The 25,537-nt window shown below is 33.6% G+C and overlaps 3 protein-coding genes across 3 annotated transcripts; 1 reads left to right on the plus strand and 2 right to left on the minus strand.

Moving 5' to 3' along the window:
- Positions 1-487: 487 nt before the first annotated feature.
- Positions 488-3,476, minus strand: LOC120007178 (probable terpene synthase 12). Its single transcript, XM_038857370.1, has 7 exons — positions 3,229-3,476; positions 2,879-3,134; positions 1,864-2,242; positions 1,545-1,763; positions 1,331-1,469; positions 994-1,242; positions 488-880 (listed from the first exon to the last, which is right to left on the minus strand). Exons 1-7 carry the CDS (start codon positions 3,412-3,414, stop codon positions 581-583), a joined length of 1,728 nt encoding a protein of 575 aa, XP_038713298.1. The 5' UTR covers positions 3,415-3,476; the 3' UTR covers positions 488-580.
- Positions 3,477-15,359: 11,883 nt separating this feature from the next.
- Positions 15,360-17,901, minus strand: LOC120008084 (60S ribosomal protein L8-like). Its single transcript, XM_038858593.1, has 2 exons — positions 17,376-17,901; positions 15,360-15,872 (listed from the first exon to the last, which is right to left on the minus strand). The coding sequence occupies exons 1-2, from the start codon at positions 17,813-17,815 to the stop codon at positions 15,530-15,532; spliced, it is 783 nt and encodes a 260-aa protein (XP_038714521.1). The 5' UTR covers positions 17,816-17,901; the 3' UTR covers positions 15,360-15,529.
- Positions 17,902-22,564: 4,663 nt separating this feature from the next.
- On the plus strand, positions 22,565-24,557 carry LOC120006793 (xyloglucan endotransglucosylase/hydrolase protein 9-like). The gene is made up of 4 exons (XM_038856881.1): positions 22,565-22,830; positions 23,080-23,180; positions 23,612-23,805; positions 23,960-24,557. The coding sequence occupies exons 1-4, from the start codon at positions 22,653-22,655 to the stop codon at positions 24,384-24,386; spliced, it is 900 nt and encodes a 299-aa protein (XP_038712809.1). The 5' UTR covers positions 22,565-22,652; the 3' UTR covers positions 24,387-24,557.
- The last annotated feature ends 980 nt before the right edge of the window (positions 24,558-25,537 follow it).

The following is a 25,537-nucleotide window of genomic DNA, read 5'->3' on the forward strand; positions in this document are numbered from 1 at the left end:
AAAAGTACGAAAAAATAACACAAAAATTGGAAGTTCATAAAATAGGATAAGTAATAATTGTCACATGTCTTTTTGTTTCAACCACTTGAGCATGATTTTTTTATAACAAGGGAGAGAGACTAAATTGAAAATTCAAGGGGTATATATATATACACACACTAGGCCTACTTAAAAAATTTAGAGTCCCTCACAAACAAGAGGCTTCGCCTCTGAATTATAGCGGGCGAAACCAGCCACCTAATAGGAGTCCTGCTCAGGATGTTTTGTCATTATCCGAACTATAAATATTTTCATTGTAAAAACCCCAAAGATAATAAGTTCTTGCATGCAAATAGAGTTTGTGAGAAAGAGCTCGTAACTTCATTAATAAGATTTATCATTGATACTCATGAAAGTAGATAAGATTAGCCGAACCACGTGACACGTTTGATACTCATAACCAATCATCGCATCCCACATGTAAGAACCAAAAATTGTCTCAAAGAGAAACAAGAAGTTCCATATGTATATATCAATTATTTTATTTACAATTTTACATGTTTTTAATGTCTAAGCGAATAATTGTACATATTTTTAATGTCTAAGCCAATGAAATGGGTTCAACTATAATCGCTCTGACCCGGTTCTTCGATGTAATATCTGGGGCTCCATGGGCATCTCCATATTGGTACGTGCATTGTGAAATTCTAGCAAGATTAATTGCTGTTTCTACAAAAATCTTCTCAAAAGGTGAATCATCATCAACTCGGATTTTGTTCAATTCCTTCCATTCCTTGTCAATCAAACTACTTAAGTGTGCTCGTGCAACTTCCTTAGAACATCTAGCTTCGTTCATGTAACAAGTTATTGAATTTACACTTTCACCCCTCTCTATCTCCGCCTGAAAATTACCACACATAGTTAGTCAATTAAATTAGATGAATGACCAATTGTTCTTTTACAACGTTGAAATGGAACCGATAAATCCAAAATGGATAATATCATAATACGTACTGATGATGTACCCATGTCGTTACAAAGTCGAAAAATCATCGAAGAGGAACGCAAGAGTTGGTGACAATTTTCTAGGCATTCCAGTGCCTGCTTTGATATTGTTTGACCCAACAAGAAATATGTGTGAGTGAGTATCAAAACTCCTGATACCGATCGCCATCCATTCTCAAGATATTCCTCAAATGTTGGGATGCATTTGCCGTGACTCCACTTGGCTTCTTGCAAAAATGTTTTACACATATCTGACCACTGAAAAGTGAAAACCCCAGAATTTCTTTAATATCTTGAAAGGCCGATATTCAATTAATTGTATATATGTATATATATGTATACGTACAGCTTTTGTTAGGTATGGAATGATGTTTTCTCCTTGTTCTTTAAGGGTGTCATAAGCCATTTCGTTAATAGTATTATACAAAGCTAGGAAGCATAATCTCATGTAGTCCGGAAGATCTGCAACGGCGCCGATGTCCCATCTGCCGACACACACATATAAATTACAAAAATGTCAAAAAGAAGACAAGAATTACAGTAGTAAAAAGGTCACAAACCTCTCAACAGCATTGGTAAATTGCTCCAATTCATCTAGGGTTCCATAAACGTCGTAGATGTCATCAATAATTGTAATAAAAGAACCAACTTTTGTTAGTCCTTTGCGACATTGCTGAAACTGTGGTTCAAACACCATTCCTACTGTCCAAAAGAAGCACTCCATCAATCTATCTCTAGCGAAGCTTAGCTTGTTTGATAGTCCCAAATTTTTCCACCACCTGTTAATTAATCAGAAATACAAAAAATAATGTCAAAAACATAGATCATCTACCGATTAAATGGTAAATATATAGTATGTGTAGTGTTGCATATACTTACATTGACAAATCTCGAAGATCTCTTTGGAATACTGATTGTACCAAGTTGAAATCCAGCTTTGCAAGCTCAAGTAGCTTTGAGTTTACATAATTTGATTTACCTAAAGCTTCGATGAACCACCGCGCTTCGAGCCTCGACGTTCTGCGATGCACCGGAAGTTCCAGAGAGTGACTCACATGTTCTGCAATGCCAGAGTCGTTCTCCATTTTCCCCTGAAAGTCCTTGAGATGTTCAGTTGTGAATAACAAGGCCTTGTCTAAGAGGTCTTCTCCTTCCAAGGCAAGATATGCAGCTTCATACAGACTCAGCATTCCTTCAATGTCGTCTTGAACACCTCGTTCGAAGCCACCATTATCGTCCACAAAATGCTTGAAAACTTCTGTACGTACCAAATAAAAATTACTACTGTTAGCTATATAACTACAACTGTCTTATGGATCCTAGTGTTTCCTGTCTCAGCTATCCCAAATACTAAAATGGACGTCTAAGATTCCATACGGATCATGTGGGGCCCATGTGATGAGAACCAAGGAAAGACAAGTCCTAGTTAGTTTAGTTTCTTATATTATTAGTATTTATTTTCCATTAGTATTTGTTTAGTATTTATATTCTTATTCGTATTTGCTTTTAATTAGACTAGCTTAAGAGTTGGGTTTCCGTTAAGGTATAACATAGTTTTCTATATAGTTTTGGTCTTCTAATTTGAGTAGCTTTTGGGTTGTGCTTTGGTTTTATAAGTCGATAGAGTTGTATTTATTTGGATCAATCAATAAAATTAAACAAAAAACGAGATCTTGTTTTCAAAATCGAGAGATTTCTCTCAATCCAATCTTGTTCTTAATTCCTTTAAGATCAAGATTTTCATCACCATGATTTCACATGGATCATGTGTATCCATCTCAACATTTGAAATATCTGAGACAAAAAAACACTTAAATAATTAGCATTCTCGATAAAATTAATCAAATGAAAGACCAAGTATTTGACACAACATTTGTGTCATAAAACATGTTACCTTGTGAAACTTGATAGCCATGTTGTCTAAGGAGCCTAAATCTGAGAGCAGTGGCATGAAGTGAAGTTTCTTCTTTGGAAGATATAAATCTATGGAGAGCTTTCCTTATATCCTTCTCAAAATGGTACCCCAATCCTAGGCGTTGAATGTCATTGATCAACTCGAGCTTGGTCAAAACCTCTCCACCCTCATCGTTGATCATACCCCTCACTTCCTCCTTCAGCTTCTTAGCTTTTAGTTTCTTGTATTCTTCATCCTAAAATGCCAAATTAACCAAACCAGTCAAAGTCACAGAAAACTATATATATAATTGTAAATATATATCACCAACTAAACTCACGAAAAATTACCATCTGATCAATTTTTAGGGACTGCAAGAATTTATGACTCCAACTAGTTGGCTCGTAATTCGCGGAGCGTCGTTCGTTCGCTACCGGAGTCGTAGGAACTTCTCTTGGCGGAGGAACTTGTTGAGGAATATCACCTTTCAGTAGCTGCAGAGGGGTTAAGCTGGCGTTGATCAGATGAAGTGCCATTTGGGTGTTGATAAGTAATCGCCCTACTTTCCAACTTTATGTTTTTTATCGTTCTCTCCGTTTGCTATACGTAATCATCTTGTGAGGGATGCCTCTATTTATAGTAAATCTTGGTGTCTCTAATTGGTCGAGAAGCCACGAATTGAGAATTTTTTTTGGGCAAGCTTGGCCATAGAAATGAGACATGTACCACGTGTACCGGTCTTGTTTGATAGAGACATTGGAAGATACGTAGCTAGTTCGATGTTCAAATGTTTTATCAATATCTAGGGACGGAGTCACATGGGGAACCGGTGCCGGCTGCTGTAATTTGTTCTAAAGCTGACCCCACTTTAATAAATATAAATCTCTAAAGATTTTTTTAAAAATAAAATAAAATTATAAATGAGTTTTGATCGTATTTATCAGTCTAACGGTATTTTTTTTGTCCCAAACAAAAATAAAATTCATCACAAAATAGACAAAGGGTGTTTTGGGTCTATATTCAACGGTTCACAATTTTCATATATTTTTCATGTTCAATTTGATTTTTGTTTGGGATACAAAAAAAATATCGTTAGACACGTAATCCCGATCAAAATCTATCCATAATTTTTAAAAATAAAAAAATTATAATGGCCTTAGAGCCAAGACAACGGGACCTGTTGTACATCAAGTCCCAACCACCCCTGGGGATCAGTGGAGCTCAGGCCTCTTAAATTTTGTTAAAATTTTTTTTTAAGTATAATATAGTAAGTCATTGATTTAGCAGGATTAGAAATGGCTAACAAGAGGGGATTGTCAGAGTAAGTTATCTTGAATCAATTGTCATCGTTTGTTTGATCTCTTTTTGTGGTTTGATTATGTGATTCTTATTTGTTTTCCCAACCTATAAAACATGGTGTGTATGAAAAGAAGCAACACAACACTAAAACTCATTACAAAACTTTATGAAATTTTTTTTGCATATGCATAATCTGTACCAATGGATTCAATGGTGGTCGTTATAATTTTTTTTAATAAATACATGGTCTTTATACATTTAATGATACTTTTATTTTTCACTTTGATTTTACTATGATTAATAAAAAAAATTAAATAGTTTTTTCGTAAATAACGATAAAAATTTTTTATAAACAATGTCCCTGAACCCCGCCAATCTTCCGGTCTCCATATAAATTCTTGACTCCCTCCCTGTCAATCGTTAAGGAGAGAAAAGTAGTATCAATGTTTGATGAGGACGGACGACCTCAAGAATCAACAGTGAGTGACGACAAAGAGAGGATCGTTGGGATGTTCACATCCTTAGTGTGTAGATATATTACAGATCATCATACGGAACTGAGCTCATTAATCACACACTGTGTTCAAAGAAAGTTACTGAAGAAGTCCTTTTTTTTTTAAAAAGACAAAGTCATGTTTGGTAAGAAAGTATATAAATCTTATCCATGAGATCTTAAGTCTCTTAAATGAAATTTTAAAATGTTTTAACTCTCAAAATACATATTAGATTTTTTTTAAAAAATTACATATATAGAATCAACACATAAATTTCTTTCTTTTTAACTCTCAAAATACATGCATGTTAGATTTTAAAAAAAAATTACATATTTAGAATCAACAGATAAATTTCTTTCTAACAAGATCCATTGTCAATGAATTTTATAGGGTAAATCTTAATTCCATTATTTTTTTCAAAGGAATTTCTTAATTTCATTATATTTTTCAATGAAATTTCGAAAACAAATAAATTCAGAACTAAAACAATGAATTATACACTGTGCTTTAAAAAAACAATAGAATCTATATTAAAACAATATATTTGGACCATGAATTCTTCGATAAGAGAGTGGAAATGAAACTATTACATTGATTAAATCAATGAATAAACCTGTTGGACTCACGTGAACTACCAAATTGATAGGTTACATGTCATTTTTGATAAATCTTTCATGGTCTAATGGTCTCCCCAACTCATTTGAGCCAAACACAGGATTTCCCTAAATAAAAATAATTATAAAAAAACACACACCAATGAAACCAGTTTCCAAGTGGGCCCTATAATAGTTTCATGGGACCAAATACTCTAAAATAATATTTTTGTCTTTTAACAATCGCAAATGCAGATGAGGATGGATAAAATTCCAGCACAAGGGGAGAGTTATAGGTTTGTTTGATAGAGCAGTTTGGTTGATTTTCAATGTTAACGGAAAAGCTGTGAAAAAAAAGCTGAGTTTAAAGCTGTGTAATATGTTGTGAGGTGTTTGGCGAACTAAAAGTTGACGCTAGCAAAACACTATTGAATTAAAGTATTATAATATTAGACTTTATGATTTTTATATTAAATTTAATATTAGCTTTAATTTAATAAATATAATTTATTAAAGTTAATTTTATGCATAATATTTTTATTAATAAAATAAATAAAATCATTATTTTTTATTAAATATTAGATTTTATGATTTTATAATAATTTTTGTAATTAGTTTAATTTAATAAATATAATTTATTATTCATATTAATGTTAAGTATGTATTTTAAATATTTTAAACTAAATGTTAAAATGTGGGCCCGTCTATTTTTAATAAAAAAACCATTAAAAAGGTGGGACCCACGCCCAAAATAAATTGAAAAAGAAAATGTTGCTCCAACTTTTCCACGCCAAACGCTGTAACCGCTCAAATTAAAGCTCCTACCCTGAGCTTTTTTTCTGTCGCCAGAAGCGCTGGCGTGTGGACAGCACTTCCGGTGATGACGCTATGCCATTTGGTGAGACGTTCGATGCCAGCGTGCCGCAAAGCAAAAATGCGGACATCGACGCCTTACCAAACAGGCGGATAGTGAACCTTCCTCACATCAAGGAGGATTGAAATTCAAAGCGTTCGAATTCAAATCAAGTGAAGATAGATTAAGATAGATCACTATTCAAATTCCAAATGAGAAATATGGGATAAGAAAATCCCTACTAGCACACTCCACAGCACCTATAAAAGGAGCATCAAACTTGTGAACAAGGTTCGCACAAAAAATCGTACTTTGACCCTCTCTGAAGAATATTGACTTGAGTATCGAGAGTATTCCCGGGCCATGAAGAGCCGCCTGTTCTTCAAGTGTCGACGTGTCAGTTGTACAGAAAATAGAATCCACAGTTAATATGGACACACATGATCCATAGAAGTTGTGGGCTCCACATGATTAGAATGAAATCATATGATCCATCTGAACATTTAAGATAATTGAGACAAAAAAGAATATTGAATACTAAAACTGTTGCCAAATAGCCTAGTACTTGAATTTTCTTTTTATGCATTTGGTCATTACATAATAGAAGTCAGCGGAGCGGAGAAGAATGAGTTGGAGATGGTGAGATACACGAACCAAAAGACATGTTAGTTATCAAATTGTAATTGACTTGTTGGGTGAGGCTTGGAGAGAGCAAAATAAAAACTAATCACCACACACGTATCTTATGATGAAGAAATGCCACGGTTCGTCTTGTTGTGTTTAGGATAGCAACTTGTCCAAAGAGATGTTAATTATCAAATTGTCGTTAACTTGCGTTAAGTCAAGTATATATACACATCTTTCTAACAACAAATTTATTAATCAGTTACGATAGGGATCTCAACAGTCGGTACTTCAATTATCTCTACTGTTGAGTTTTACGTGCATGATTTGATATGGAACATGTGGGTCAAATTCAACAGCTGAGATAACTAGAATACCAATTGTTGGGATCATTATCATTTTGGTTTATTAATTGATAGCGGAAGGGTGGAGGGGGGGACTACACTAAACTAAACTGTAGCCTAAATCTTAAAAAAAAAAAAATACTACTTAGAGCATTCCCATTGGTTTCTATAAAATCTCATCTGTCCATAAATTATCGCTTGACCCGTACATATTCTATCCAAAACACACTTGCATTGGTGTCTGTTACGAATACGTATAATACACACAATCATTAATGACTCAACAACTCTAGCGACATTTTAATTGATTTGAAACAAGAAATATTAATATTATATTCAGTTTTGGTGAGACTTGCAAAAGACATGTACTCAAATAATATCTTCAAAGTATTTGATTTTATCCATTAAAACTATCAAATATAATATTTAATCTTTATTAAAATATTAAAATCTATGCAATATATTGTGTTAATATTAATTATTTTGTCTAAAATATATTGTGTTACTATTATATTTTTATTTTTATTAATATTAATTATTTTGTCTAAAATTTTAAAAAACTATAATATATTGTGTTAATATTTTACTTGTTACTTAAAATTATATAATATTCATAAAGAATAATAAAATAAGAAGAAACTAATATTTTAATACTATAAAGATTTGAAATAGAGATATTGATATAGTGATTGTTGAATAAAGAACTTAGAGCATCTGCATCAGTTTCTCTTAACAGATTCCCTAAAATACAGACAAAATGTCACTTTCCCCTATTTTACAGATTCCCTATCCAATCAACACTGCATCAGATTACCTATCATATTCTCTATTGCATTAAAATAATATTTATTTCTCTTTCCTTTATTTATTCTATTCATATAAACTACTTCTATTTAAAATAATAAATTAGTTACATTTAAAACAATATATTAATTAAAATAATAAATTAATGTTATTAAAAATTAGAAAAAAAAAATTGAGGAGAGAGAAAGAAGAGAGAGAAAAAGTGAGGAGAGAAAGAGGAGAGAGAAAGAAAGGAGTGAGGAGAGAGAGAGGAGAGAGTGAGGAGAGAGAAAGAAGAGAGAGAGAAAAAGTGAGGAGAGAGAAAGGAGTCAAAATGTGAGGAGATGAGAGAGAAAGAGATGAGAGAGAAAGAAGAGAGAGAAAGAAAGGAGTGAGGAGAGAGAGGAGGGAAAAAATGAGGAGAGAGGAGAGAGGAGAAAATAAAGTAGTAAAAAATATTATTTTATGTTTAGGGAAGTGAATAGTGGTTCTCTAGATGTAGGGAACTACTGTTCATATTCTGTAAAATAGGGAACCTCTAGGTAATCTGATGCAGAGCTCTATTTTGACAAAATCTCTAAATTTTACAGACAGACTCATGTTTAGGTAATCTGATGTGGATGCTCTTATAAACTGTTAAAAAGTGATCTTTTATAGATAAATTAGATAATTTGTCAAGATATACCAATACGAATGCTTTTATAGAGAGCTTTTTCTTCTTTACTAGTTCTCTGACTTTGAAGTCAAACTAGATATGGATATCCTCAAATCAATTTCAATAATAAATGGTCCCTCAACTGCAAAGGCAAGTGGGGCCTATGGGGGAAACATAGAAACTTTAAGACTCTAATATCAGCAGACAAGACCCTACAAAATTTATTGCAACAACGCAAAAAACATTTGTTGAATAATCTGCAAGAAAGAGTGTGATATTCGTTGAAGGCTGCGGAAGGTGCAGGAGCAAGAGGCATCAAAGATTATTGGGGTTGATACTAAGGGCAAATGTAATGGTAATTAATTTATTGGGTCAACATTTTTGTTGGCTTGGTCTCACCTCTATTACACAAAAAGTCAAGTCAAATACGAATTCTAATACAGTCACATCAGTAAAACACAAATTTCTATAAACTTTTTCTTCCCACACACTTTCTCTTTCCACCTAACCCAACAACATTTCATTCCTCCATATTATCCACAACAAAACTACATCAAAACATCAAATATCAATACATCCACATCAGCAAAACACTTATCCCAATACAGCCACATAAGCAAAACACATTTTACAATACAGCCACATCAGCAAAAGACAATATCTTTGTTGGCCCAATACCACTTCACCATTGCATTTGCCATAAGAGTAATTGCAGTAGTCATAATTTGCTGAGTCAATAAAATTTTATATTGGGTCCCACTTCTATTACATAAAAAGTCAAGTCAAACACATATCTCAATACAACCACATCAACAAAACAAATCTTCCAATATAACCACATCAACAAAACACAAATTTCTATACATTTTCCTTCCCACCCAATATGGTGGCCAACAAATTCTCTTCCCCTCCATGTTCTCCCCAATAAAACTACACCAAAACACAATCTTTCAATATAAAACACATCTCCCAATATAGCCACGTCAACAAAACACAAAACTCAATACAACCACATCAACAAAATATAAAACCCCATACATATTTGTTGGCCCAGACAAAATAACACCATTGCAAGTGCTCTTAACCCTGAGAAGCTCATCAAAGGTATTTATACACAGTAATCATATTCTGTAGAGTTTGGTTCAAATCAGATGGTGTTGTCCGGCCAGCATGAAGGCATGTCTGGACATCGGCTCATATTCAAAATAGACCAGATCTAGCTCTGTCCGGACAGACATCAAGATGTCCAGATAGCTGACACATGCATCTTTTTGGAACAGACCTTATAAATAGGTTTTATAGATTATATTATTGTAAAAGAAAAATTCGAGAGTATTACCCCCGAACCCACGATTGATTCCTGGAGCAAACATGAAGGCCCACTGTTGTTGCCTAACAGAAGTGAAATAGTGTGACATATTCTAATTGAACTAATTTGAGGCCACCATTGTCTCTTTGGATTAATTGCACCAACAATTTGTTGGCCACCTTTAAAAGGGGGAACATTTGTTTTTTTTTTTTTTTTTTTTTTGAAAGGCCCACAAGTCACACACACGCTAAACCATGCCCGAGGGGCATGAAGGCCACCACTGCGGATGGAAAACTATCCAAACCCCCTGGTGAGAATAGAACCCTGGACCTCAAGGTCCTGGACAGACAACCTGACCAACCAGGCTATCTCCTTTTCTCAGGGGGAACATTTGTTGAGAACTGCAAAATAGTGGTGTAAATGGACCGACCAGAGCTGTGTAATAGTGTGAGATATTTCTAATTGACCTAATTTGATGCAACCATTGTCTCTTTGGATTAATTGCACAAACAATTTGTTGAAGACCTTTAAAAGGGGGAAAATTGTTGAAGACTGCAAAATAGTGGTGTAAATGGACTAACTAGAGCAGTGTATTGGCATGGTAAAGGTTCATCTCGCTCCATTTTTGTCGGGCTTGACCTGAGACCGAGCTTTGTAGGATTTGAGAAAATTGAACTTGGGATTGGCTCATTAAGAAATGTCAAAACTCGAACCCATTACAAATCCGGTTATGTCAAAATTTAAATTATTTATCTAATATTTAAAAATATTTTTCGGTGTCACAAATAACCAATACTCATGATATGCCAAAAATCAACTTTTAAAGTACTTAAAATATTTTTAAAAATCAGTTATATTAAACACACATGTGATTAGAGTAGACTTTTGTAGTGCAGACTGTCCAATTGCCCCAAGAGTCTATGTCTGGCCCAAACCCAGATGCGAACCGGAAACCATCAAGATTGGGATGCGCATGCCTTGTGAGCTATTTTTTTTAATCTAAAAAACTAATGTTACGTCCACTCAAAACAAGATTTTAATTTTATTCCTAAATCTATGATTCATAGACAATTGATTATAAACACATGTGCGATTTATTTGACATTCAACACTCCACATTAATTAAAGGTCAAATTGAAATAACATTTTGGGGGTCTCAAGCATTATTTATCCAGAAATTAAAATCCAAAATTTATGTTATAGTCAAGAGAGGCACTCATAAATAAAAAAAATACTTAGAAAACAATTGAGAGTGTTCAAAGTTTAAAATCAAAATCAAATGCAGGATGAGATTGAGGGATAGTCTAATGGTAAGGCTACCCCAGGAAAGCTATGGGTATTGATAAGGCTACCACACGACCTTGGTCCGGAGCTAATGGGTATTTTCTTTAGGATGAGCAGCGGCAGACCCATGCCTATGATGGTGGTGTCAATTGACACCACTAATTTTTTTTTTTTCATATAGATATAACTAAAATTGTAATTTTGACGCCATTAAAATTTCAATTTTGACACCACTAATACTAATATTTCTTGTAAATTGTTACTTGTTAGTAGGCCAATAAGGCCATAACTTATAAATAACTGGGGTAATCCATTTTAAAGGTCCAAAACTAATAATTTATTCTTTGAGCTAATGTATTATATTTAGGCAAAAAATTAAGAACTTATAAATAACCTAAAACAAAATTTAGGGGCAGTAACCCCTAGAATTTTTTTTTTTTCACTTTCAGTATAAACCCGACCCCATACTCTCATGAGGTTGGGTCTGCCCCTGAGGATGGGGAGGGGGTTTTGAACTTAAGAAGGCTTTACATTTGAGTTTGTTAACAGATTCTTTAACAACAATTGTATTAATACCTCTATCTTAAATTTCTACGACATTAAAATATTATTTATTTACATTACAACAGTAAAATATTACTTATTTACATTAAAATTTTTGTGTAGAGAGTCTGAGATGGATATTGCAAGTATCGATTTTAATTAGGTTTTACAGATATTGATGGAGCATTATTTTTGCAATAATCTAGCATTTTAACATTATGAGAAACCAAAATGATATATGTCCATAATTTTCTCATCCATAAACTTACATAATCTAGGTGGCAAGCAAAAAAGGCATGCCACATAGATTAAAAAAAATAAACAAATTTTATTAAAAAAGTCACATATGCATGCCACATGTTTATGTAAGTTTATAAATGTTTATTTTATGGATGTGTAGTGCTTCTATATGAGAAATAGTATTCTCACCTCTCAAATTGATAATCCTACCACCAAATGATTGAATTTTAGTTTTTAATATTATTTTATATATAATTTGATGGTTGATTATTTCTATTTATATGTTATTTGCGTGTGATTTGACATTTGATTCTACATTGTTGTGATATAATAAATTTACTTTAATTAATTGATGGGTGAGAAACCCAATTAAGGAGTGGAAAAATTAATATTAAAAAATATTAAATATCAAATCATATATAAAATAATATTAAAATATACAATTCAATCAATTGAATGGTGGGATTACCAATTTGAAGGGATGGGATTACCATTTTTAAAATGGTTCATCTAAATGCACCCATACTTTTATTCTATACACCCCCTCCCTTTTTTTGTTTTTTCTCTCTATACACCCCCCGATCCCACCATTGACCCCACCTCCTTTATATTTTTATAATTTAAAATTTATTTGTTTGAAAAAATGATATTATTAAAATACAATATTATTCAAAAATAATACTATTGAAAATATAATATTAGAATTTTTATTTTAATACTTTGTGTTATGATGTGAATTTTTTTGTATGTTTATAATTATTTTAATTTAAATTTTTGTTATGTGAATTTTTTTGTATATTAATAATAATTTTAGTTTGAATTTTTATGATGTGAATTTTTTTTGTATATTTGTAATTATTTTAGTTTGAATTTTTGTGATGTGAATTTTTTTTGTAAGTTTGTAATCATTTTAGTATGAATTATAATTTTTATTATGTGAATTCTTTTGTATGTTTGTAATTATTTTAGTTTGAATTTTATGATGTGAATTTTTTGTAGGTTTGTAATCATTTTACTATGAATTATAATTTTTATGATGTGAATTCATTTGTATGTTTATAATTATTTTAATTTGAATTTTTATGATGTGAATTTTTTTGTAGGTTTGTAATCATTTCAGTATGAATTATAATTTTTATGATATGAATTCATTTGTATGTTTGTAATTATCTTACATTGAATTTTTATGATGTGAAATTTTTTATAGGTTTGTAATCATTTCACTATGAATTATAATTTTTATGATGTGAAATCTTTTGTATGTTTGTAATTGTTTTAGTTTGTATGCTAAATTACTATAATACCCTTTTCGAGTATTATAAATATATGTTTTTAGTATCATTTTCACTACATCTTTTTTTTGATATATTTTACTCTACATTTGGTTGTAGATTAAGTTACTCATCCACTATAATTTAAGTAACTTATTTATAATATTTTTCTAACGTTATGGATAATTATATAGGTTTATGGGCCGACTATTTAAGATTATCCAATGGAGGATCAAGTGAGGTATTTTCATACATTATTGTTTGTACAATTTATTAAAAAAAATTTACGTGCACACACATATATATGTATATACATATTTCTAATGTTAATATTAATTCATTTCTAAGCATGATAATCCAAGCCGAGAAGAAGTTGGATCAACATCCGAGCAAGTTGAGCAAGATTTTTTACTGATGAATTTACAATAGATACGGTATGTTTATATGTAAATGGTATAGTTACAAACACTATATTGTAAAATACTAATTATTTTATAATATGTGTAGATATTCCAATCTCGAGAACAATTAATCCAATGGACAGGTCATACTGGACGAAATCTTGGGTTCATTGCTATCATCTTACGGTTGGAAATTGGAGGTCCTGGAAAGCGTCACAAATTGTTAATGGCATGCGAGCGTAGTGGAAATCATAGATCCTGGAAATATTCGACAAAACTTACAGGGAAATTATAGATCTTTTATATTATGTTGATCTTTTTTGAAAAAACTTGACTTCAAGCCAAGCGAATTATTAGAAGATGATGATCTTAGTTGTACGATTGAGATGGAGCAAATTGTGGAACAGTTTCAAATGAAGCCACGGTCTGGTAAATTTGGACTATTGAGGAAGTTACGAGAGATAATCAAACCGTCCACTACCTCACTTTTGGAACCAAAAATCAAACAAAATACACGTGGTCGACCCTTATTGAGAAAGAAGGATAAATCAAGTCGTAGAGATCCCTCTGCATTTGAGTATGTGGAAGCTTCTTTGAAGACTTCATACGTACCTCATCATCCTAGTTGCTCATCAATTAACATTGCTTCATTAACTATATCAAGACGAGGACAACAAGTTCCATCACCAAGTTATATCAACCAATTTCCCCTAATATTGAGAAGATACGTCGTGAATGTCATCGATGAAGTAGTTGACGGTAATTGTGGGTCCAGAGCTATTCCTGGCTTGTTAAGTCTCGAATGAGGTGAACTTGCTTGGTCTTCTACTATGCGTGATTTAATTGAAGAGGTAAGGGCATTTTGGGACGAGTATGTATCTTTGTTTAGCAGTTATGAGTGGACATGTTATATTCACAATGCTCTTGCATTTTTCGAGAAAAATGAACGAGTACCAAACAACTGTTGAATGAATATGTCTGATATGACACATTATCGCATAAGATACAATATCGCCTTGCATCTCATAAGCGATATACAATTTGACTTTTTTACAATTGCGATCCATCCTACCTCCACATGCAGAATGTAGGGTCATCACTATTGGATATGTGAATGGTAACCACTTTGTCTGGGTATTTATGAGTGAGAATTATCCGATACCCCCCATTATGATCTAGTAGTTTTAATACAAGTATGATTATACAATAGAATGTCCGACACCATAGAAGAAACAACTCCGTAATTAAGAGAAATCTGTTCATTCAATAAATGTATCTTAACCCATTGTAGACATAACCTCAGATTAATGTGCTTGTATTGATAACAACATTGTTTTTTAATAATATTGTTTTTTATCAAATAAATTAAAATTATAACCAAATAAATTATAAATTATAAAAATATAAATATAAATTATACCAATATAAAAATAATTATAAAAAAGATGGGGTCAGAGGTGTATAGAGAAAAAAATTAAAAAATTGAGAGGATGAAAAGAGTAAAAATATGAATGCATTTAGACTTTGGCTTTCTAAAATGTTATATAAGGGGCAGACGCGAGGGTTCCACCATTCTTAGTCAGAGATCCCCATGTAAATGAATGCCATAAGACTTTAAAAAAAAAAGGGCCGACCACCTAAACTCTTCTCCCATTAATATTACAAAATCAAGATTACCCTTCGGTAGGCTACTAGAGTTGGAAGCAAGAAAACTTCCTGCATTCCAAAACTCACAAACAAGAATGCAACACTTCAAAACCAATCAATATAATTTCACGCCCATAAAAATTAGAGAACAAAACTGGTAACTTCAAAATAATCTATTAAAAAAGAGACCATTAAATCCCAAAGACAGCAAAAATCAGTCCTAAACTTGAAACAAGAACAATAGGAACCACATTGGCATTTCGTTGAGAGGTCAAAAATATGGAAAGATAAAATCATAGAAGCAAAACAATTTAGGCCTTGTCTGATTTTGAAGCAGCAGCCGCAGCTTGTCCACGAAGACGACCTGTCCTCCTGGCCGCAATGAGACCAACCTTCTGGCCTGGAGGAGCGTGTCTGCAAACAGTACTTGCATGCCCAATATGCTGGTGATTACCACCACCGTGGGGATGCTCCACAGGGTTCATAGCAACACCACGAACCTTAGGCCAGCAGTTCCTCTTCACACGGTATTTGTGATAAGCATTACCTGCCTTCAGCATTGGCTTCTCAGTCCTGCCACCACCCGCAACTTGGCCAATCATAGCTCTGCACCCACTTGGCACAATCTTCTTTGCCCCAGAAGGAAGCTTGACTCTGCAAAGTACATTTATAAAAGGAAGAGCCAATGATCAGGAAAAAATAAAAAAACCAAAGCAATTCAGAATTCAACAGTTAAAGCAGAGAAGGGATTGACTAAAAACTAAATCTCAAAACAAAGAATCCACAGCTAATGCACATCCATCTGTAAAGAAAATGCAATCTATAACAATATCATGATCCAAAAAAAGTTGACTACACATTGAAATGCTGGTACAGAATAGCAGTGACGGTACTGCCAACTAAATAATACACGCATAATCTAGATTAATGCTCTCAAGATTGCATGAACTTAAAGAAGCATGTAGTCAAAGGAGTGGTTATAATTATTACTACAACACCATTTTATTTTATTTTTTTGATGAACTACTACAACACCAGGTTATTAAGAATTAATTAGCACAAAAGGATAGCTTAATAAGCATGGAAAATCGACAATACCCAAAAAGAAGAAACAAATGATTATCAGATGCCACAGCCTTTTCAGATTACACCCACATTCACTTGCTATGGCAGATAAACGCAAGCAAAGCAAATCCACAGACGTGAAGGAGAAAAATATATATTTATAATTATCAATTTATCATGTGTGACAACCAAAACTAGAAAGCAAAATGGCTATGTTGGGCGACATTACACGCATTCGTATATTTTAAGATCTTTGCCTTGTAGTTGTGAAGGTCACTTGTATCACAATAAGAATCGACTGCTTACACTTCTATGCCAGAGAAAACAAGTTAATAAAATATCACAGATAATGTCATGCCTTCAAAGTACAAACATGAATATATTTCATTTGTTCCAAAATAGTGACTTCAAGCCCATGAAGGCTAGCTCTCAATTTATTGAAATTCCAATCAAAAATATTCTTTGGCCCTCTCCCTGACGACTAAGACTTCCTATGGTTTAATCCCATTCATCTCATACAACAAGACCTAACATTTATCACTCATGTAGTCACTGGCAAATCATATTATGACATCACTTAAATTATAAAATAAGATTGAAGAGCATTCAAAAGCTATATACTCAACAAAGATTACATCAATGGGTAAAAATGGATCCATTGAATGTAAAAGCTCCTGCAAGCACAATAAAGTGTGCCACTTACAGCAAGGAAAACGAAAAGAACACCTAGGTAAACATATAACAATAGAATCAACATATTCAGGATCATTTGTATATGCCAAAACAATAAATTGCCAGGTCTACCAAGTCCTAGTAGCATTAAAAGGTGAGAATTACTAACTGTTCCCAAAGACTAACATTACCTTCTTTAAACAAACATCTTTTAGCTAGAAATCCAAAATAATCTAACAAAATGCTCAAGATCATTAAGCAATACTGGCATATCATTTTCTTTGGAAACATATAACCTTAACTGAACCAGTTTAAATGCTCGTACACAAACGAATCCAGTAAAGCAAATAAACAAGAAGAAGTATGCCGCGCCAGTAAAAGCTTTGCAATAAGACATAATTATGAATCAAAAGTGATTACCTGGTAGTACCATTATCCGGGTTGTGGCTGATAACAATAGCATAATCACCAGAAGCCCTAGCGAGAACGCCACGGTCACCAACATGATGCTCAACATTGCAGACGACGGCACCCTCGGGAATACCTCTTAGAGGAAGAACATTTCCAACCATCAAGTTCGCCTTCTTGCCACAGTAGATGAATTGGCCAGTGTACATACCCTCAGCAGCGACGAAGAGCTCCTTCTGATGCTTGTAACGGAAGGGATGGCGGAACACAACACGAGCAAGCGGAGCACCACGACCCGGATCATGGATGATCTCGGAGACAACACCCCTCAGGTAACCGTTGCGCTCGCCGAAGTCGAGCGAGCGAAAACGAGCGGGACCCTTGCGGTGGTGGGTGTGAGACTTGAATACAGACCCGGCACCCTTCCTTTGCGCTCTAATAACGCGACCCATCGCCGCGGGAGCTGAGAGTCTAGGGTTGGGATTTTTGAGAGGGTGAGCGAAAGGGGAGCGGCCGCGAAACGAAAGAGACGATGTAGGGCTTTTATACTGAAGTACAGTACAACAGATTAGTAGGGTGTTTATATAATGTAATTACAGATATGTCCTCCTATTGGGCTTCGTGTAAGCCCAATCAGTTAAAAGGCTCATTTTTTATGTCCAGGCCCAGTTATGTGTACAATTGTTGATTACTTTGACCAGCCCATGCGCTTTTGAAATTCAAGCCCAGACAGATGTCTTTCAGTCGGCTTAATATAATTGATGGCTTCATCTCCTTCCTTCAACTCTCGAAGTTTCTGGTGTTTTTTGGTTACTCAGTCCCCAATGTCCTAGCTCTTGCCGGTATTTCTCTTTAAAGTGTTGGGCGCAGTTTGCTCCTTTGAAATGTTGGGCTTGTTTTTCATATTTGTAAGCCTGGTGATCAAGCTTTTATTCAAGCCCGGCCCACTTGTACGCTCAACGTTTAGTCCAAAATATCAACGAAAATGACATATAGGCCCTTCAGTTTGATAGTCCATAGAATAGTTTTATTACACTATTTTATCTCATAATTCATTGTCAAAAATTTAGTATTTTAATATAGATTACATTGTTTTTTAAAAGCGCATTATATAATTCATTGTTTTAATTTTGAATCCATTATTTTTGAAATTTCATTGAAAAAACAATGGAATTAAGATTCACCCGATAAAAATCATGGGCAATGGGTCTTGCTAAAAATAACTTTATGCATTAATTCTGAATATGTAATTTTTTTAAAATCTAACGTGTATTTTATGAGTTAAACCGTTTTAAAATTTAGTTTAGAAGATTTAGGCTACCACTATATGGGTTACCTAACACTACTGAAATATCAACATAAAATTATATTGTATTTTATTGTTTGATTGGTGCAACATGGTTTGTATGATATATTATCGTAATTGGTATTGTATTATGTTATGTTTATTGCTGGAAAATGTTTTCTTATTGAAAATTATTCTTAATTTTATCATAAAATAATACCAATTTTAACATTTATCATATAATAAAAATGTTACGAAAAAAAAACAGTCAAAAAAACTCCTAATTAAATTTCAATATTGATGATTAATAATAATTATTGTCTAAAATAATCAATCTTATCATAATAATTAATAATTACGTAAAAATTAATTGACCCAACGACTATCAAAATAATTGTTAATAATAATTTGTAAATGGTTAAAACTAAACTATTAGAATTTAGAACAATCATCTTAAAATCATTCACAGAGTAATAATATTAATAATAAAACAATATAGATAATATCAAAAGTGGTGTATTAACTGTCATTTTTTATATCATTTTATTGAAAATATGGATAATATGTAAAAAATATATTTGAAAATTAAAACAATGAAATGCGCCACGCCGCCATTGGCATTAGAGCAATTGATTTAGTATCTGTAAGAGACTCAAAACAAGAGATTTGACCAAAAATGATGTTACATTAGAATATGTTATGAATATGTAAAATAGATATTTTACCATGATAATCTCTAGGAACTAGGGTGTCCACAACCGATTCTCAACCGAGAAATCAATTCGTAACCGTGGTTATTCGATTTTCGGATACGGTTATGATTTTAGTAAATTTATGGATATTTTTACGATTATGGTTTTTTCGATTATGGTTATAGTTATAACCCAAAAAACTGAATAATATTAATATATTTTATATTATATATATATCATATATGATATATTATATTATATAATATATATTTATATAAGTTACATATTGGGATATGGGACTATTGGAGGTCAAATAGTATTTGTAAAACTTTGATTATATCTTCATAATAAATTATAAAATTAGATACCAATTAACCTAATATTACACAAATTATAAATTAAGATTGATTACTTAAAACTCATGGTAGCTTTATCATTTTAAAATTCATATAAATTAAGATTGATTATTACTAAAGTAAAAGTGGGAAGACATCTTCATGTATGTTTTCTTTTCCTTTCTTTTATTTTCTTTTCTTGCTCATATTATTTCTCTTGGTCTTGTCAATTTATTTTTCTTTAATTGTGATGAGATAATATATTTATTATCATTATCATGAATTTTTATCAAACTTTATTAGATGGAGTTAGAGTCGATCATGGGCTATTTTCTCACTTTATTTGAGATTTATCATATTTTTTTCTATTTCTTCAAAAATCGAAAACCGATCCGATCCGAAAATTGTGATTACTTTGATTTGGTTATCCGAATATATATGATTCGATTATGGATTTTAAAATATCATAAATGTATCAATTCAGACATTTTTTATTTTGATTAAAAACCGAATCGAAAATTGAATAGACACCCGTGTCAGGAACTACTACATCACTATTACAATCTTGAAACATAAATTCTAATATAATAGTACTCTATCCTCACACAGTGGTGGACACAATATTCAAAGAATTTTTAATCTAAACAAGTAATGTTTTAATGTTTTAAAAATTTATGTTAGGGATATTAATGTAGTTGTTATTTAATAGAGATGTTATCAATTGTCAAAAAAATACTGTTCGACCAGAGAACATCACAGATTTCATGGAAAATGATTTGTTGGAATAATTCCAGCAATTTCACACCATCTCCACCATTGAATGCATTAAGTGTAGTATTGTCAAATCAATATATTGTTGCATTGGATGGTGAATATGAGATGAAATTACTGGAATAACTCCAGCCCCCTATCCCAGATTTCATTCATCCCATGAAAAAGCAGGAATATAAAAAAGGAGAAAGTCATGAAGTTCGATAAGACATGTTCACATTAGCATGCGTGTATCAGCCATGGTACAGGACGGTGGAATTATGTCACGGTAGAATGATCCAATTTATTCAATCTATTAAATTAAATTTGAATATTAATTATATATTATGATTAGATCCTAATCCAGATTAGATCATTGTCCGATTAACTTATCCGAATTTAAACCATTTCCTGTTCGATTAATTAAGTACGTTTAAAATTTAATCAAGATTAAGATGCAAATAGATTAATATTTTATTAACACATAATGTCATCCGATTCAAAACCGATTTTTTTTACCACCTCTAATCCTCTCATTTTCTGAATTACATTTTTGTTGCTTCCGTGAGCTGCTGAATTATCCACTGTAGCAAGGCAAGTCTATAGTAATCATTTCGACTCTGAGGCTAGTGGGTGACATAATAATCATTTTGTTGCTTTCACAATGTTGGGTTCTCCTCCTCCTCATCAATATATTGCTCTGCGACTGTAAATGTAGAGCAAATGCCCAGTCGAAACGTCCGTCCCCCAAAATGAGAGATCCATGCATTCAAGGCCAATCCTCAAATCCAATTCAAAATTCTTTTCCACCCAACGGTACAGTGTACGAAAGGCTGATAAATTCTCCAAAATATCTTTGTCACGTGGAGAATACTGATTAGACTGTCAGACTGAGGTACTATATAAAGACAACAAGATATTTTCTGGATTTGGTGCATGCCCTTCATTTGTATCTTGCATGGTTAAAAAAGCTATTCACCTAAGTATGGACATACCATTATTGCTAGGGATGTGATGAGAATCCACAAAGAAAGATAATGGGTTTGTTGGATTTAGATGATCGAATTTATCCGATCAAAATTAAATCAAGGTTAGATATAAGTTATATGTTTGAAATTCGGGTCCAAACATAAATTTATTGTCTAGTTTAAAACTATTAGGGTCCAAACGTATAATGCTTGTTCGATTTATTTATCCGAATCCTAACTCGGATTAGGTTATTGTACTACTTATTTGTCTGAATTTGAATCAATTCGGGTTTGGTCAATTAAGTACTTTCGAAAATTCAATCCGGATTAGAGTTCGGACATGCAAATATTCCATAAATATATATTGTTATCCGAATCGGAATCAATTTTTTACCATCCTAATTATTGCATTGAAATTCCAAAAGATGCCCCCGATTCTTCCACAAAACATGGGCAATTTAGAAAAAACCAACAGGAAATTTTGCTTACAAATGTTGCTGCAAACCTAATGCATAATAATAATAATAATAATAATACACTATTACTAAGTACAAAATTCTAATTATACAAAGTTGTAATTATAAAAGACGATCATGCAATGGCATCCACTTTAGGGGTTCTGAATTCTGTCACTACCTAATACTGGACCCCCACGGGCCCGTTCCTCTCTAACCTTACTTGCCCATTCCAATAATTTAAACAAAATTCTCAATGGCACAGAATTCGAGGAAAATAATTTTATTTTACTTCCTGGATGTGACACTGCATAGTGCGATTGTACCTCTCCAGCTGGCTCTGCCATCACCCAAACGAGTAAAAACAAACAAAAGCTAAAACGAACGCTTTCTTTTTAAGAGCGGGAGAAGAAGGAGAGTTCTTTATCACACTTTCTGCCACTGACAACTGGAATGGGCCGAGTGGAACAGCTGTAACTGTTGACGTGGCGGAATTTGGTTTATGGAAATCTTGTATTCCAATCCTCTTGATCGGAAGACAGCTGGACTTGGGCACAGTAACGGCTAGATATTTAATGTGGGTATTTGCGTAAGTCCAGATGGCTAATGACGTGGAGAATAGACTAATCTGACATGTCCAATGGCATAGTGATGGGGGGTTCTTGTAGAGGAAGCCAACATTATTGGTTATAAAAAGAGGGAAGTGTTTCAGTGAGACTACGCAGTGTTTCAGAGTAGTAGAAGATATTTACTCTGTTCTCACACGCAGACTCTCTCTCCTCTGTTTCTTTTGCCTCCTCTCAAATGGCTGTTCCAGTGTTTAGAATGTCTGTCTTTGTGGTGGGGTTCTTTGTGGGTCTTGTATTGGTTGTGGGTTTTGCTAGCTCTGTAAATTTTGATGAGCTTTATCAGCCCAGTTGGGCCTCTGACCATTTTCTCTATGAAGGCGAGCTCATCAAGCTCAAACTCGACCAATCTTCTGGTATTTCCCATCATTATTGTCCCAATAAATTTCTTTTTCCCAATCCTCCCAATTAATCCTTACGCATTGTGTTACATGATTTTTCTATTCTCGTTGTTGCCTTCAACATCCAAAAAGTTATGTTCTTTTTAGCCTTTGAGACCCGTCAAATGGTTTTAGAAGGATGTAATCATCAATTTCTGTTAGTTCCGTCAGCATTTGTTTGCATCCTAACTGGACTGGTTGAATGGTTGGTTGATTCTCTTGTAGGTGCTGGGTTTCAATCTAAAAGTAAGTATATGTTCGGGAAGGTTGGCATTCAAATTAAGCTTGTAGAGGGAGACTCAGCTGGAACTGTCACTGCTTTCTATGTGAGTCCACTAGCATCACCACTAATCCTTTAATTATTCGCCTTTTCAGTACTATAATTAATAGCATTTTTCATATCGAGTTGCTATGTATTAATTTCTCGTACATGATTAAAGCCAATACTTTGAACAAATTTCCAGTTGGAGACAATTTAGAGGTTGGATTTATTTGATGAATTGATAGGACCATTCATCGGTACTAGTGCTATTAGCAGTTGTCGACTCCTTTAAATTGATCTCAACGTCATTAGTATGCATTTGTTTTGTACAAACTGTCTCTAATTGGCTGAAAATAAACCCTAACCTCTATGGAATGGCATTAGTTTTATTGTGATGAAAGTGATGTTTCTAAATAAATGTGACAGGGATGCCAAACTTTAGATTACTTTCTCTTGTGGTTTTTGATTAGAGCTTATGCATGATTTGTCAAACAGATGTCATCAGAAGGTCCAAATCACCATGAGTTTGACTTCGAGTTCTTGGGCAACACCACGGGTGAACCCTACTCGATCCAGACTAATATCTATGTGAATGGTGTGGGTAATAGAGAGCAAAGATTAAACCTTTGGTTCGACCCCAGCAAGGATTTCCACACCTATTCCATCTTTTGGAACCAACGCCAAGTTGTGTAAGCCCCCAACTCTTTCTCAATGGAATTGTGTGAATTTTAAAACTTGCATCCAAGCACAATTTAGTTCTTCTGCTGAGGTTAATTACAGATGCTCAGAACCCCCAATACTTTTATTAATTTAGCTTTGCTTTCTTGTGTTGAAATTCTGCAGATTTTTGGTGGATGAGACTCCAATCAGGGCACACACAAACATGGAACACAAAGGAATTCCCTTTCCGAAGGACCAAGCAATGGGTGTGTACAGCTCAATATGGAACGCAGACGATTGGGCCACACAAGGTGGGAGGGTCAAGACGGACTGGTCCCACGGACCCTTCATAGCCACCTATAAGAACTTTGAAATTGACGCATGTGAATGCCCAGTATCAGTTGCAGCGTTTGATAATGCCAGGAATTGTAGCAGTAGTGGTGCTAAGAGATACTGGTGGGATGAGCCGACGCTCTCTGAACTAAATGTGCACCAGAGTCATCAGCTCATGTGGGTTAAGGCCAATCACATGATCTATGATTATTGCACCGACACCAGTAGGTTCCCAACCACTCCCGCAGAGTGTCAGCACCACAACCACCGCCACTAATGTGTGTGTTTGACTATGAATGGTACTGCGTTTTGGGTCACATTGTAAAACAAAGAAAAATGGTGATGGAAGATCATAACTTGTAAACATGGGCTCCATGTTTGTTTCATATGTTTGTTCCTTCGTTTACTTTTTGTAAGATGTAATCATAGATCGATATGGTTTCTCTCAGGTTTCTGCTACCCTAATGACCAAACTACTAAACTAATAATACATGCTAAAACAGGGTAGAACTAAGTTATCTGAAATTTGATCAAGCCATCCTGGATGGCGGAGCCTATGAATTTGCTGTGAAGAATGGAGGTTCAATTTTTTGGGGGGAGATTCACTTTCTACAATAATGTAAGAGGGAAGCTTCAAAATGAAACAAAGGCAGAGAAGCCCGTTGAGATTTGAATTTGAAAATTGTAGTGAATTAATGAATAAAATTTGAATATAGAAAGTGTGCTGAAACAAAGTAGAGAAAGAATAATACAAGTTTTAATGAGATTTGACATAATTTGTTTATGTTATCCCGTGAAGAATTCCACTAATATATGAAAAAATTCCGGGACAACTCCCCCTAACATAAGCTCTTTTTGAGCCAATTCTCCACAAAAACAGGGGGTGCTGTAAAGATCAATCAATATTTTGCATGTTTTAAGTCTACTCTAATGATACAAAATTGCAAACCTAAATGTAAATTTATTACCATAGCTGATAATATCCCAAACATTGCTGTCATGTACAAACATGTAGAAACTGTGCAGTAATGATTACTCCTCAACAGTATTAACATCACGAGGAAACTCAATTAAATCATCTTTTACCCATAGTGGACCCTTGATCTTAAAGAAGCATAATGGTTTTTTCATTTTTTGTGGGGCATTTGCTTTAAGGCTCCCTTCCAACCAGAGATGAGTAACTGTTGGTTCACATCTTGTACATTTTAACAACAATAATACAGGGCACATATCCCATAAGCGAAAGGGAAAGACATTTAAAGAGAGTGACACTTGAGGGAAGGGAAGTGATGGACATCTATCACAGTGGGTTCCATCTGGGGCCTTCCCATTAAATTATGCGTGACAAAAAAAGTTGCAAATGGTCAATTTTCCGAAGCAAATGATTCGCTCAGTGTTTTTCTTTAACTAAGGTGAATAACACAGTAA

Source organism: Tripterygium wilfordii, chromosome 10, assembly GCF_013401445.1.
Source record: "Tripterygium wilfordii isolate XIE 37 chromosome 10, ASM1340144v1, whole genome shotgun sequence".
In the NCBI taxonomy this organism is placed as follows: Eukaryota; Viridiplantae; Streptophyta; class Magnoliopsida; order Celastrales; family Celastraceae; genus Tripterygium; species Tripterygium wilfordii.

Coding starts and splice junctions, on each gene's coding strand:
- LOC120007178 (XM_038857370.1), bottom strand. CDS start 3,414: ATGGCACTTCATCTGATCAACGCCAGCTTAACCCCTCTGCAGCTACTG. Junction 3,135..3,228: donor CCCTAAAAATTGATCAGATG/GTAATTTTTCGT, acceptor TTGGCATTTTAG/GATGAAGAATACAAGAAACT. Junction 2,243..2,878: donor TGGCTATCAAGTTTCACAAG/GTAACATGTTTT, acceptor TGGTACGTACAG/AAGTTTTCAAGCATTTTGTG.
- LOC120008084 (XM_038858593.1), bottom strand. CDS start 17,815: ATGGGTCGCGTTATTAGAGCGCAAAGGAAGGGTGCCGGGTCTGTATTC. Junction 15,873..17,375: donor CCGGATAATGGTACTACCAG/GTAATCACTTTT, acceptor TGTACTTTGCAG/AGTCAAGCTTCCTTCTGGGG.
- LOC120006793 (XM_038856881.1), top strand. CDS start 22,653: ATGGCTGTTCCAGTGTTTAGAATGTCTGTCTTTGTGGTGGGGTTCTTT. Junction 22,831..23,079: donor CAAACTCGACCAATCTTCTG/GTATTTCCCATC, acceptor ATTCTCTTGTAG/GTGCTGGGTTTCAATCTAAA. Junction 23,181..23,611: donor GAACTGTCACTGCTTTCTAT/GTGAGTCCACTA, acceptor TTTGTCAAACAG/ATGTCATCAGAAGGTCCAAA.